Here is a 13,671-nt window from a genome sequence, read left to right as displayed (position 1 = left end):
ACATAGACGTAGGAGATCCTGAAGGTGAGGGAGCTGCTCCTCAAAAGAAGAATACTTACATTTGATGGAGGGTTCTATTCTGTAAGTAGAATCAGTCTGTACTTTAACAGTACTCGCCGCACAATCCAATATTTTAAATCCTGTGATATCAATACCAAATATTGATCTGAAAATGCTTTAATAAGAGGTCTACTCTCTGCTTTGTGCTGCTCATTGACTGTGACTGTAAAAGAAAATGACAAGCTGCAGATTGCTGCCAAATTATCTTTAAAACATAATTTTAAATTAAGAAGCAAATTATTGAGAAATGGTTCTTAAAACTGTAGAAAGAGCTGAGATAACGTCAATCAAAATACAAATAAAAAGATCAAACTCAAGTGTGACCTCACTTCCCCCCTCTCTCTTTCTCTATTTGTCCGTCAGTCTTACGTGTTTACATGTTGGGATTGAGTCAGCCGATGTGAGATGAGGTCAGGTGTGTTGTCAGATCAGGCCTCAGGTCGGGGGTCACGTCCTCGGCTCAGGGTTTTAATCAGAAGACGCAAGTTTACAAAATCCTCTTCGACCGACAATCTGCTGCGAGTCTCCGTCTGTCGTTCATTATAAGTGTGTTGTTTTCTGCTCAGTCACCTGATCTCACCTGTGCTCCACCGCGTCCTCAACGCAACCCTCAACCATGGTGTCATGTAACAGTGAACACGTTCACCTTCAGATGAGCTTCTGAACTAGTTTAATTTCTCTATTTTTTAGTTTCTATTTCTGGATTTGGTTATCCTAAACTACACAGAATACACTATATTAACACTAAGAAGAAGCTTCCCATCACCACATCTTCTACTTTCTCATGTTTGGGTGGTGGTGGTGGTGGTGGAGGTGGTGGGAAGTGTATCTGAGGCTCGTCCAGGTGGTGAAGTGCAGGTTAAATCCCCTCTGGGAGCTTGGAATTGGACTTGAGCTGATCCTGCTCAGAGTCTCTGATCTGTTCCCGGTCAACCTGTTCATGTGCTCCCACTGCTGTCCTCACATGACACACACATACACACACACACAAACACACACACAGGGTCAAACAGTCTGAATGGTTCAGCTCCATATTGTGTTTCACGTAGTGGGGAAACTGGCAGCCGTGCAGCTTCAGTAGAGCTGGTGGACAACAACTTATTGTATGTGTATTAATATTGTGAAATAAAATAGGCACAAAGTCAGCTATCCATCAGAACAGTTATAGTATAATATATATCATTATCTTTTTATACAAAAATGTGTTTGATTTGATCATGTAGTCCAGTTTGACATGACAGGATACGATGATATATTATAATACATAAAGTATTAGTATATCTGGTTATTTTGTCCTCATCATCCAGCACTAAGCTTTACTAACTTTTCTTAGCAGCATAGAACTGATGTTTATTAGCAAACCTGTCTCCTACAAAGTGACATCCCATTTACAACTGAACTGCATTCTCAATTACGTTTTGGGGGAAACATGTTTTCTCCTGGATTACGGTCACAGTTTTAAACAGCTTTAAACCACAGACTGTATTTATAGATGGATGATATGTCCCCACTTCCTCCCACTGTACAGAGGTGAAGCCAAAATTTGGAGCCAGAGTCTGCGCAGTAACAAATCGTGAGCCGAGCACGACTGCAGCTTGTCAGCGAGAGAGACTCACAGCTGTCAATCATGACGTCTCATCGCCTTCAAATGACTCATTAAAACCAAACTTGTGAACACTTGTGTGATAAGAACTACCTGAAATGACAGAAACCATCTTTGGGAAAAATGTCTTTGATGCGTACTTTGAGATTTAGTTTGGCCCATGTCTCAACCGCTAACATGGAGGGGGGCAGAGTTTATGACCTATACTGCAGCCAGCCACCAGGGGGAGATCCAGATGTTTTGGCTTCAATTTGGGAAGCCGTCCATGTTTATATACAGTCTATGTTTTAAACACATGGTTCACGTTGTACATTTAAACAAAACAAAGCAAAAAATGCATCAAAACTACTTGGTTAGGTTTAGTAAAAAAAATATGCCTTAAATATGGTTGTGATTTTTGAGCTGTGGGGTGGGGGGGGGGGGTCATTAAGAAAGTACAAAAAGGTGTAAGACAGGGTTGTGTGTTGCTTCTGAAATGTGCAGTCAATGTGATGGTTAGTCTTTATCAGGTTCAAACTTTCTTTATTATTGGCTAGTTGCATGTTTCTGGTACTTGTGTATAAGCACTTTGAATCACTCTTTTTATTTAATTTATTTTTAGTTTTTAGCTTTTAAACTGACTCTATACCGTAATAAGATCAATCTGTCCGTAGTGTGTCCGTACTGCTGCGTAGATAACATTTGGGAGTGGCGTCTGGAGAGAGAAGTTTTCAGCTCCACCTCGCTCGCTGTCCTCTCCCTGCACTCACATTAAAACTCCTCTCCCGATCCCGGACGTCCAAAAGATTTGAGAATGACCTTGCAGTGTTCCTCCGCCAGCCTTCCCCACTTGTAAGTGCTTGGGATAATTTATATATAAAATGTGCGGGTGTGTGTGAGGGGGGAGGGGTTGAGAAATGGCCATTTCCATCTTTAGGTGGCCAGGGCTCTCCATTACCAAAATGGGCTGAGTCACTGCACCGCAAGAATCTTAATGAGAAGCCTGGGCCCACCCCGACTCTCTCTCTCTCTTACTGCATGTCTCTCACCCCCCCATCACCCCACCCCACCTCTCTTTCATCCAGCCTCTTATCTCATGATGCAGCAGATTATTCCATTGACTTATTCAAGGGGCCTGCACTTTATGATCATGAATTTTACTGTGCCGAGGCTGTACGTGTCCTGCACATATACTCAGCTACATCACCACCGCCTCCTCCTCCTCTTCATCCGCCTCCTCCTCCACCACGCCTTCCTGTGGTCTACACTTCGCTACAATTGCGTTGATCCCACGGCCGATGCGACAACGCTTGGCTGTTCTTTTGGCTGTTTAGCGAACAGCACAAACTCAGTCTTAATGAGTGCATGTGGTTCCTGGTATTCAACATCCGACCTGGGACCGTCAGGCCAAATTGAACTCAGTTGAATCCATTACTCACTTAATGGACTGACAGAAATTGTACTTTTGCAACAACTTTTTATCATTCAATCCTACACGCATCAAACAAAATGACCAAATATTGTCTGTTTCCAGTCTTTTTCAACCTGAGGAGTTTTTTCACAGTTCTATCTTTGGGTTTTGGACTGGTGGTCGGACAAAGCAAGTCATTTGAAGATGTCTCCTCTGGCTTTTGAGAGAACTTATTACACACAATGTTCTCTATTTTATGATATCTTATAGACTAAAAGATGAATCAATCAATCAGGTCTATTTTAGACCCAGCGATAATCTGTCCCCGGGTCTCTTTTGGATCGAGTATCCCTCTTACCTTGCACGGCAGCTGGATTCTCGTTATCACAAGATCATGAGATCAGGAGAGAATCGCGGGATCACATATCACACGAAAATCATTCTTGTCAGGATTCAAGTAATGTATTTGTGTCCGACAAGCCAGAATATAGAACGGCACTGAAGGCTTTTCTTGGTGGAAAAGATGTTTTCGCTCTTCTCCCGACTGGGACGAGAGTTTGATTGACAGATGCTTTATCCAATCACCTGTCAAGTATTTTTTTAAATTGTCTGCCCTTTTCCAAACAGTTTCCATTGACGGCTTCTCAGATGGTTCTGTGTAACAAACCATCTGGCGGGTCGGGTTAGTCTCACTCTACTTTTAAAAATAAAGGCGGTTCATGCATGTTTGGTTTGGTTTGGTTTTCCGTGGGTCCATTTCCCAAATTCTGGACCCGTGAAGACCTCTCGTAAACACAAACACAACACAAACCAGAAGCAGCACGTTCGGCGGTCTCAGATGTTCTAACTCCACATCAGGCTTCACACAGAGGGAATGTGACAGAGGCTGGTATGGTTCGAATTAGGAACCCTCCACCCACCAAAACCATCACAGACTTTGGTGTTTGGGGAAGAGAGACACAACAAGCAGTAGCCATGTGTTGAACACCAGCTGTGGTTTCCTCCTCTTCCCACTTTCTCCTCCTCCTGCTGCTGAAGTCTTTTCTCCACCCGCTGCCTCCAAACAGACCAGAGTCAAGTCGACTTCTCTTCAGTCCAATCAGTCTGTAGAAAACTCACTGTTTCGGTTGCTTTTGTGCTGATAGTTAAAAAGTGTAGCACTCTTTTTACGGCAGAAGATCTCTCTGCAGCAGATGCTTCTGTTTCACTCCAGCTGTCCAACATTTAAAAACTGCTAACATTTAAACAATGATGACACAGACTGAGCCACAGCAGCAGAAATGACTCTGATTACACATGTTCCCACCACTCTGTCCTGACATACAGGTATTTAACAGACTGGGATTTTGATCAAAAAGTATGAAAAATGATGTGGAATATATATATGAAAGACATTTCTAAAGACAAGAGCAAAGAAATCAAGTTTAACTAAGTGATGACTACTATCTACCTTAAAGTATACACTCAAAATGTATACACTAAAGCAAATAAAAATAATGTTACATATGGTATTGTTTATTAATGATGACAAATGATGAAAGGTGGAGTTCTCACCAGAGTTCTCGCCATCTGCCATTTGTTTTCCTTTGTTTTGTTTAGTTTTTTACTATGGACGTTCTAGAGACCCAAAGAGCTAGTAGGTGGAACTTGGGTTGATTTTATGGTAATCCTCTGGAATTCTATTGTTGTTGTTGTTGGCAATTTTTCTCTGTTTAAATTCAGTCATGTAAAATTCATGTGACAAGTGTGCACTTTCTAGTCTCGGGACGTAACATGTAATAAATAACGGAAGGAGTAAGTCAAGAGGTGTAAACCAGTGAGATGGTGGATGGGTCAAACAAACACAGGACTTTTAACCAGCAGACCACTAAACCAAGAGTAACGTTGAATTACTAACCCTAACCCAGTGAACTTAACGTCAACCACGACCGTTTCCTAAACCTTACTAAGGTTGTGTTACCTAAACCTAACTTCCGGTGAAAACGGAAGTTTATTTTGAAAGGTCACTATACATGTCAGAAGCATATATTGACGTCAGTCTCCGATGCTCAGGGGCACTGACCAAGCGGCGGTACTTGACAAGTTAGGAGTGAGTATGTGTTTCCAGTTGATGTGATGGCTAAGAAAATAGCAGAAAATGTTCCAAAATATAAACATAAAGAAGTACTAAATAAAGAGAATATAAACATAAAGAAGTACTAAATAAAGAGAATATAAACATAAAGAAGTACTTAATAAAGAGAATATAAACATAAAGAAGTACTAAATAAAGAGAATATAAACATAAAGAAGTATTAAATAAAGAGAATATAAACATAAAGAAGTACTAAATAAAGAGAATATAAACATAAAGAACGACTAAATAAAGAGAAAAGAAGCTGCACTCATCTTCATCACTGTAGTTACTGCATTACATTCTTGCTGACACTTCGACTTTGGCTTCAGTTTGAGAAACTGGTTGTAAAAAGAGGAATAGGACAGACACAGTCTCAGACCCTCACCCCTTCCAAACTCCCCCAGCGGCCGCCCTGTGAGCCGAATCCCCCCCCCCCATCCCTCCAACCAGACAGGAAAAAGCAGCTCCAAATCCCCTCCAACAATAATGAGCCTAGCATTGGAGGATCAGCCACCTTATCCTCGTTAAGGTTGTTAGCGCTCCAAAACAGGTCACTCTCCGTCCACTGACCCCCCCTCCCTCCTCCACCGCCACCCCCGCCGCTGTAAGTACTTTACAAGGCAGAGCAGATGTTCCTGTTCACAAAGCGTTGAAAGTCTTTTTTTCTGCTCGTTCACTCTTGAAAATTCACCATTGACAAGATGACGGTGGTGATAACCTCCGTTATTAACAGAGAACACCGAGTTCAGACAGGACCACCGGGTCACCATCATCACATCATCACATCCCATAAATGTGAAGGACTTGCACCACGAAGGCTTGCTGCAGTAATACTGTAGGTAGGAATACACCAAGAAGTATTCAGGTCCTTTACTAAAGAGAGATCAGAGATATTTACATGTGTAATATTATTACTTGTGGTCTTATATATAAGAAGCATTTTATGTTGTTCCTGGTGGAGGTGGGGCTAATTTATCTAATATGTTATTTTGTATTTTGATCGACAACAATTAATTATATTTGATAAACGTTTAATCCGAAAAGTAATTAGTTAAAGGTACAATATTTTCCTACAAGAGCAAAGTAGCATTATCTTAGTAGTATCTAAAACCGTAAGTGTATAACTTGGATACTGCCGCAGGACATTAGATTCTGTACAGAGACATATTAACCTGTAAAGCAGGTACAGAAATGTTGAGGATCTTATTTCCAGCAGTCAGAAGTCGTACAGCGGCGACGTAAGGACAGACTGAAATAAATCGAGCCAAAGGAGACACTTAAGTGCCACTTCCAGGCATGAAATGATCTCAACCCAAACTCAGAAAATCACATCAAAATGACAAAACACATAGCATCAGAGTTCCTGTCTGTCTCAGAGGAGCGGGTCTGTCCGAGCCAACCAGAGGTCCCGACTGATTCACAACATTTTAATGATCCCTCATGACGTCGGCTTTTACCCGCTAATTTACAAGGGTTAAGTCTCAGGGCCCTGGCTCTTTAATTGAAATCTTAATTAATATAAAAACGAGGAGGGGGTGAGTCCGAGTGTTGTAATGGGCCGGTAGCTCGGGGAGACACAGGCAGTAATCCACTCTGAATACTGAGGAGGAGAACTCTCTCTCTCTCTGTATGTCTCTTTCTCTTTCCACCAGACTCGGTGCTGCCTGAGTAACAACCTGTTTCACTCTGTGTAGTTAATAACAGCTTGAGCTTCTTACTGGCTGAGTTACTCAGGTGGGTAGTTGGGATGTTATGGAGTGAATTGGCTACACAGTGATGTAGAAAACGAGTGTTTCATCCCACCAGAGTAGAGCGTGTTCATTTCCACATCATTGGAAATGTTTGTTTGGCTGAATCCAAATGCCCACCCTCCAGTCCCCTTGAACTCCATGTCCACTGTCACCACATGCAGTCTGTGAGGGCACTGGACAACGAGGGAATAAAATGTTCTGGATAAGATTAGTTCATAGACTGTATATAAGAAGTGGACGTAGTCACCGTGATGTCACCCACCGGTTTGTGGACTGCCGTTTTAAAGCCTCAAGTTCGGCATTTTGGCCGTTTTTTGGCACCAGAAGTGACACGAGAGGATGGAACTAAGTTCAACCAAACACTGTATAAGACATTTTTAGGCAACCAAAATATTACAATTAACACACTGTGTAACGGTTAAAGTTCTAAGACGATATATCACAAGGTAGCCCCGCCCTAAAGCATCCCCTGCTTTAACGTCTATCTGACTCTAAATGGGACCATCATTTACTAAATGAACATCATGCTGTTTTGAAGAAGACTTGAAACTAGTGATTGAGACCATAAACTCATGTTTACAATGTTTACTGAGGTAATAAATCAAGAGAGAAGTAGGCTCATTTTCTATCAGACTTCTATACAATCAGACTTCTTTTTCGCCCCCTGCTGGCCATCAGTTAGAATGCAAGTAGGGCAGCACAATTAATCGAAATTTTAGCGAAATCGCATGTGGCCTACTGCAATTTGTAAATCGCAGGAAGCGCAATATTTCTTAAAGGTGAAATGTGTTTCAAAATACCATTTTAAATGAGTTATTGTCGTGCTGCAGAGATGTCCTGGCCTACACATCATTTTCTGCAGAATTAAGGAAACATATTTGTTCGTGCAGATCCTTGCAAAAATCATTTTAATATGTTTTTCAATGAAAATGAGAATAATGATGTAAAAAATATCATATCGTGATTGCAATATCAGTCAAAACAATTAGATATATTCTCAAAATCATGCAGCCCTAAATACAAGTTTAAGGCACTTCCACATTGGCTTCACCTCTCAGACCCAGAGGTTGGCCACTGGGCCAGTTTTAAGACCATTCCCGTCGATGTGATTACATGTTCTTGACTGCGTAACCCTTTACAGTAACAGTATTGATATTTATGCAAGATATGTGGAAGCTCTGTTGCTTATTTTCAATTGTAATAATATTATATTTACATTAAACCTTCAACTGAGAATCCTCGTATTGTTCCATCTATATTACTACGAATTCAGGTGAAGTCTGCCCCCCAGGTGGACTCTCCACAAGCCCCCAGAAAGTCTGCATGAGTTGTGGATTTCCACAGTCCTCGATACTTGCAAACTTACCGGGAATGCGTCCTTTAAGTCCACAAGTCTGTAAGTTCAAGGAGTTCCAGACGTTTGGATTCAGATTTGTGTAGCTGGTGTTGAAACCATGCTTAATTCCACACACATGCAGGGATCACTCTGGCATTACTGTCTTTCAAACACTATATTAATAGGTTATTACCTTTTAGATTATTACCTTTTATTGGCAGATTTTTACAATAGTTTTTTCCAAAGTACTCTTACTACTAAAGGTTCTGTACTTTAACAAGCTCCTGTATATTTAAAGAGAACTTCAACAAGGATGTGTACATCCACTGAGGCCCTGTACATCCTGACGTTATTTGATCAAGTCTGATCTCAGCCCCAGGTCTCTAGAGGGTTCTCTTTATTTCTGCACGAGATGCTCTGATCTTCAGGTTCACCGTTGATGTGCGAACCTGAAGAACTTGGATGAGAAACATGTTCACGCCAATAAAATCCTGCAGAAATAGAGAATAATGTGTGGAGCTTTGGTGAGCAGTGAGAGTGGTCCTGACTTTATCAAGGTTTAGTACTTGTACATGGTCCTGTAACGAGGTTCTGTGAGGGACCGTAGCTCCATTCTGAACACTTGTATACACTCAAGGATGTTACAAGTCTGTTTTTGTACTCAGTCCCGTAGTTTGTCCTGTTAACAAGGAAGTACTTCAGTACTGTTGGTGGTAACAGGCGTCTCCCCGCCCCGCCGGGCCCCAGGGCCCCTCCTGCTGTACAGATGCCGGTGCAGATGGGACCCTCGTACCTGTCTGCATCGCTAATGGCATCATGCATCCCCCCTTCTCCTTCCCCTCCTGATCTTATAATCCATAAATATGTAATTTGTTCAGCTGTCTCCATTAAATATGCATATGAGAAGCAGGCGTTTGTTATTGTGTTTTTGCGGGTCATTAGCGGCGCGCTGCGGTGTATTAGCGGCTCGGCGCTGAGGAAGAAACAGCAGCAGAAACAACAGGAGTAACAGGAGTAACAGGGGAGGCTAACAGATCATCTGACAAGATCAGAGGAGGGGGGAGGATGGGGGGAGGAACGGAGGGAGTCTGGAAGCACAAAAACAGAAAGAGACGAGATCTTCTATCAGGATGCAGAGATGACCCTGATGTCCTCCAGTGTGTCCATAGAGGCTCGGCCAATGAGAGACCTCGTTGTAGAGTCCTAGTCAGTGAAAGGCCTTTACCTTACTTCACCTTTTCACCACTGCTCATGTTGACTGAACGTGAAATGTGAAAAGATGAGGAGGAGAAAGAGTTTCAGTCCGTCTGGATCTTGTGAAACGGACGCTTTCTGTCTCAACACTGCCCTGCTCATCCACAGCTGAAATATCTCTCTGACACCCTGACACACTTTCATCATCCATCAGTTCATGTCACGTTGCCCGACAATTGTCTCTTCATTTAAATTGAATAAAACCAAGTCATTTATAAGGAATAACAAAGCCGTGGGGATTTATTTAAATGTATTGATAACTAAATGGAGCATATTCAAATGTTTTATAGCTTTCTTACTTTTTTAAAAGGACTTTTTGGTTTCAGTATTAAATATAAAAAAGAAAATAAAAATGAATAAAACACTTTATTTTGGCTGTAATAACCAAACAACACTAAACATTTCCTATGCATTCATATATTCAATTGTAGTCCCTTTTTTATGTCTATATCCACTTTGCACTGGTTGGATGTTAAACTGCATTTTGTTGTAATGATATTTGTACTTTGAGGTACTTTGAAACAGTATCAGACTGAGGACGTGAGTAAACAGAGCTGCACTAAACTGTCCATCATTAATTCAAGTTATTATTATTATTATTATTATTATTATTAATAATAATATTATTATTATTATTAAAAATAATAATAATAATAATATTAAACTTGGTTTTTATCTGACCTCTGGTCTGATGATGAAGCTGTGCTCCTCTGTTGAAACTGTTTCCTCACAGAGACTTGCTGACTCTTAACTGTGAGGCAATCTCCACAGTCAGCAGGGAGGCCCCTCCCAGCCGGCAACCTTTGACCTTTTAAAGGAACAGTTTGTAGCATTTAGGGGGATCTATTGGCAGAAATTGGAATATAATATTAATAAGTATGTTTTCCTTAGTGTGTAATCACCTGAAAATAAGAATCATGTTTCCGTTAGAATACACGGTATATGAGCCGTTCATATCTACTTAGGGAGCGGGTCCTTTTCACAGAGCCGGCCGCCATGTTTCTACAGTAGCCCAGAACGGACAAACCAAACACTGACTCTAGATAAAGCCATTTGCATTTCCACATTTCCGCGTCAGCCACCATAGTTCTCACACACGTTTGGCATACTGGAGAAGTATCAGTTGGTTGCAATTGGCAACCTCACCTCTAGATGCCACCAGATCCTACACACTGCACCTTTAAAGAGACAGACCTTCTCTGTCTGGCAACAATTACAGTAGAGTAAAAGTGTACAGTGTTACCCTCTGAAAATGGAACTAGTTGCAGTACTTTAATTCCTCAGAAACATCTCTATTTTTTACACATATACAGTTATATTCATTAATTATTCCCAGGTATTACACAGCTTTGTTGAATACTCGATTCTGATTGGTCATCACGGTGTTTTAGGGCCTGTTATTTCTTTATAGCAGACCGTTGCCTGGCGATTGCATATTTTCTGCAATAATCCTAAAACCCAATGGAACAATCTCGTTGGCTTTTTGTGGAGGGAACCGTGGCGATGCTAACTTCCTGTTGGCTTACAAAAATACATCATCCCAGCAGCACTCTATTGGACATGATTAGTGAGCGAAACCTGTTTTTATTCATTCATTATTATAATATAATTATTATATATAATTATTAATAACAAAGTTATTCTACTTTGCCGTTTCCTTCCTGCAGATATTTCACATTAAGTTTACCAATAAATGGAGGGGATTATGTGCTTCTATCTGCTGGAGAGCTTTTAATGTGAAACATCTGGGCAGGAAGTGTTTAATTTTGATGCTGGTAGCTTAACAGTGATCAAAAATACTGCAAAGCCGAAGCAATTGGACATAATTAGTGAGTGGAAACAGTTATTTCTGTTAGAGAGTGACATGACTGTTGGAATTAGTGCAGTGGAAATAGACATTATACTGAATCTATAAAGACAACAGGTGAACATGGAGGACTTTCTCAGAAAACAGAAAACTAGAAGTAAAGGATGATTTTATGGTATGTAAAATAATCTAAGTAAATATACTCCTCCTCTGGATGTGTGTGTGTGTGTGTGTGTGTGTGTGTGTGTGTGTGTGTGTGTGTGTGTGCGTGTGCGTGTGCGTGTGTGTGTGTGTGTGTGGATATAGCCATGCATTTTAGCATATCGACTTGTTTCATTGTGGAGGCACGAAAGAGAAGAGCAAGAGACTGACCAGAATACAGTGACGGAGAGAGAGAGAGAGAGAGAGAGAGAGAGAGAGAGAGGAGGGTGTGGGTGGAGGATGGAGGAAGGGTGGTGGTGGGGGAGTTAATCTCATCATGTCTGCTGGCTTCTCTGTTCCAGTGAATCAGGAGGTAAAAGAGGATAACGCAGGAATGTTCTGTTCCCAGAGGAGAGGCCCAAAACCCTCACAGCATTTACCCCCCCTCCCTCCCCTGCCTCACCCCACACTCCTCACCCCCAACCGCCCTTCACCCAAACAGTCATGACTTTTCCCCCCTGTCATACATTATTCTGTTTCTGCATTAAAGCTCCAATCAGTGATTTAAACTGTAGCTCCGCCCGCCACCAACTCTCAACACGTGATTGGATGTTGCTATCACTCCCTAATTGATCGACAGGTGTTTTAAATACAGTGACTATATTAAATTAAAAATAAGATGTTTTCTCTGATGATTAGTTGAGAAACATCAAATAAAAGTGTGTATTTATATCGTCTGAACTGTAACTGACCGTGGCTATAAATAAGCAACAGGAGGTCAGGACACCTTTGAATAAATCAAATAAATCTGAGTGGTTACAAGATGATAGGGGATATGTTGGAGTACAACACATGCGCAGTAAACTCTGTTCTGCACTCGCCTAAATTGAGCCAATAGCAACGCACAACTGCAGCTCTAGTTACACTGCACATGCGTCATACCCTATAGCTCAAGATTGTGTCCCAGCCTCTATCCATAAGCGTTGAGGCCAACCAGGAAGTTGGCATCACCCCGGTTCCCTCGACAAAAGGCCAGTGAGATTTTCCCATTGGGTTTTGGGATTACTGCAGAAAATAAACTCTGTGACAAAGAAAGGTTTATAATACTTACACGTTTTGCTCAGCAAGATAATCTTCACAAATGGCACATTGTTACTGCCACCAACTTTCACAGTGGAATACATTGAAACAAACCGCAGGAAAGTGTATCGTAGCACATGCGTGCACGGTACAAACAAAACAATGACTATAGTGCTACTAGTTGCCAAAAACTCAACCTAAATTGTTAATTCTAAATTGCCAATAGGTGTTAGTGAAACGTCTGTCTGTGTGTGTCAGCTGTGAACTAGGCACCTGTCCAGGTGAACCAAGCTCAGCCCTGCCGTCAGCCAGCTAGATATAAGTGGGTATAGATAATGAACGGAAGGCCTTGAAGAGGCCACATTTAAATATATTTAATCCTTTTAAACTGGAATTAGCTTAAAGAATGTGCACCAAGTGTTTGAAAACCTCAAACTCTGAGAAAGAATACAGGCATGACCTCAATAGGTTCAGCCCTGACAGGTAATATTGTTTCATTTTAAGGAATACACTCGTTAGTGACAGCCTTAACAAGCGCACACACACACACACACACACACACACACACACACACACACACACACACACACAATCACACAACAGAATCAGCCTCATTAGACCTGACAGACGACTTAAGACACTTCAGACTCTCTCTCTCTCTCTCTCTCTCTCTCTCTCTCTCTCTCTCTCTCTCGTCTCCCTCAGGTCGTTGAGTTCTCGCCACCTCAGAAGGGGTTAAGCCTTGTCAGCCATGATGTCATCACACACACACACACACACACACACACACACACACACGCAGGGGGATCTGGTTGCAGGGAATGTGTGCAACAGATGATACGTGTGTGTGTGTGTGTGTGTGTGTGTGTGTGTGTGTGTGTGTGTGTGTTGCCATGGTAACTCTTTGGTGGTTGTGCAGTAGTAACAGTGACACTGTCATAAATATTGTAGTTGTTGTTTTTACCACTGAAATTAAATAATTAATTCTACTGTAAAATATATATATCAGAGTAATAGGAAATATTTTAAAATTACAACAAACAAGCTTGTTTTGTAAAATAATATTTGAGCACGTTGATTTGTTGATGCTGTACGAACACTTGTATCTCGACTTTCGGCACATTTCACATTTA

At 41.4% G+C, this 13,671-nt stretch overlaps 1 protein-coding gene across 6 annotated transcripts in view; it reads left to right on the top strand.

Moving 5' to 3' along the window:
• Positions 1–13,671, top strand: part of nfia (nuclear factor I/A) — a 266,171-nt gene that overhangs the window by 167,236 nt on the left and 85,264 nt on the right. Inside the window, exon 5 of one of the 6 annotated variants that reach the window (XM_074636635.1) lies at positions 1,589–1,884. The exons of the other annotated variants lie outside the window; for them this stretch is intronic. Coding sequence (XP_074492736.1) covers positions 1,589–1,734 — 146 coding nt within the window. The 3' untranslated portion in view covers positions 1,735–1,884. Of the gene's footprint in view, positions 1–1,588; positions 1,885–13,671 lie in introns of those variants that run through there. 6 annotated transcript variants of the gene reach the window in all.

This window comes from Sebastes fasciatus, chromosome 5 (assembly GCF_043250625.1).
Source record: "Sebastes fasciatus isolate fSebFas1 chromosome 5, fSebFas1.pri, whole genome shotgun sequence".
Classification (NCBI taxonomy): Eukaryota; Metazoa; Chordata; class Actinopteri; order Perciformes; family Sebastidae; genus Sebastes; species Sebastes fasciatus.
Note: the sequence above shows the minus strand (reverse complement) of the source record. Positions and strands in the feature narration are given on the sequence as shown.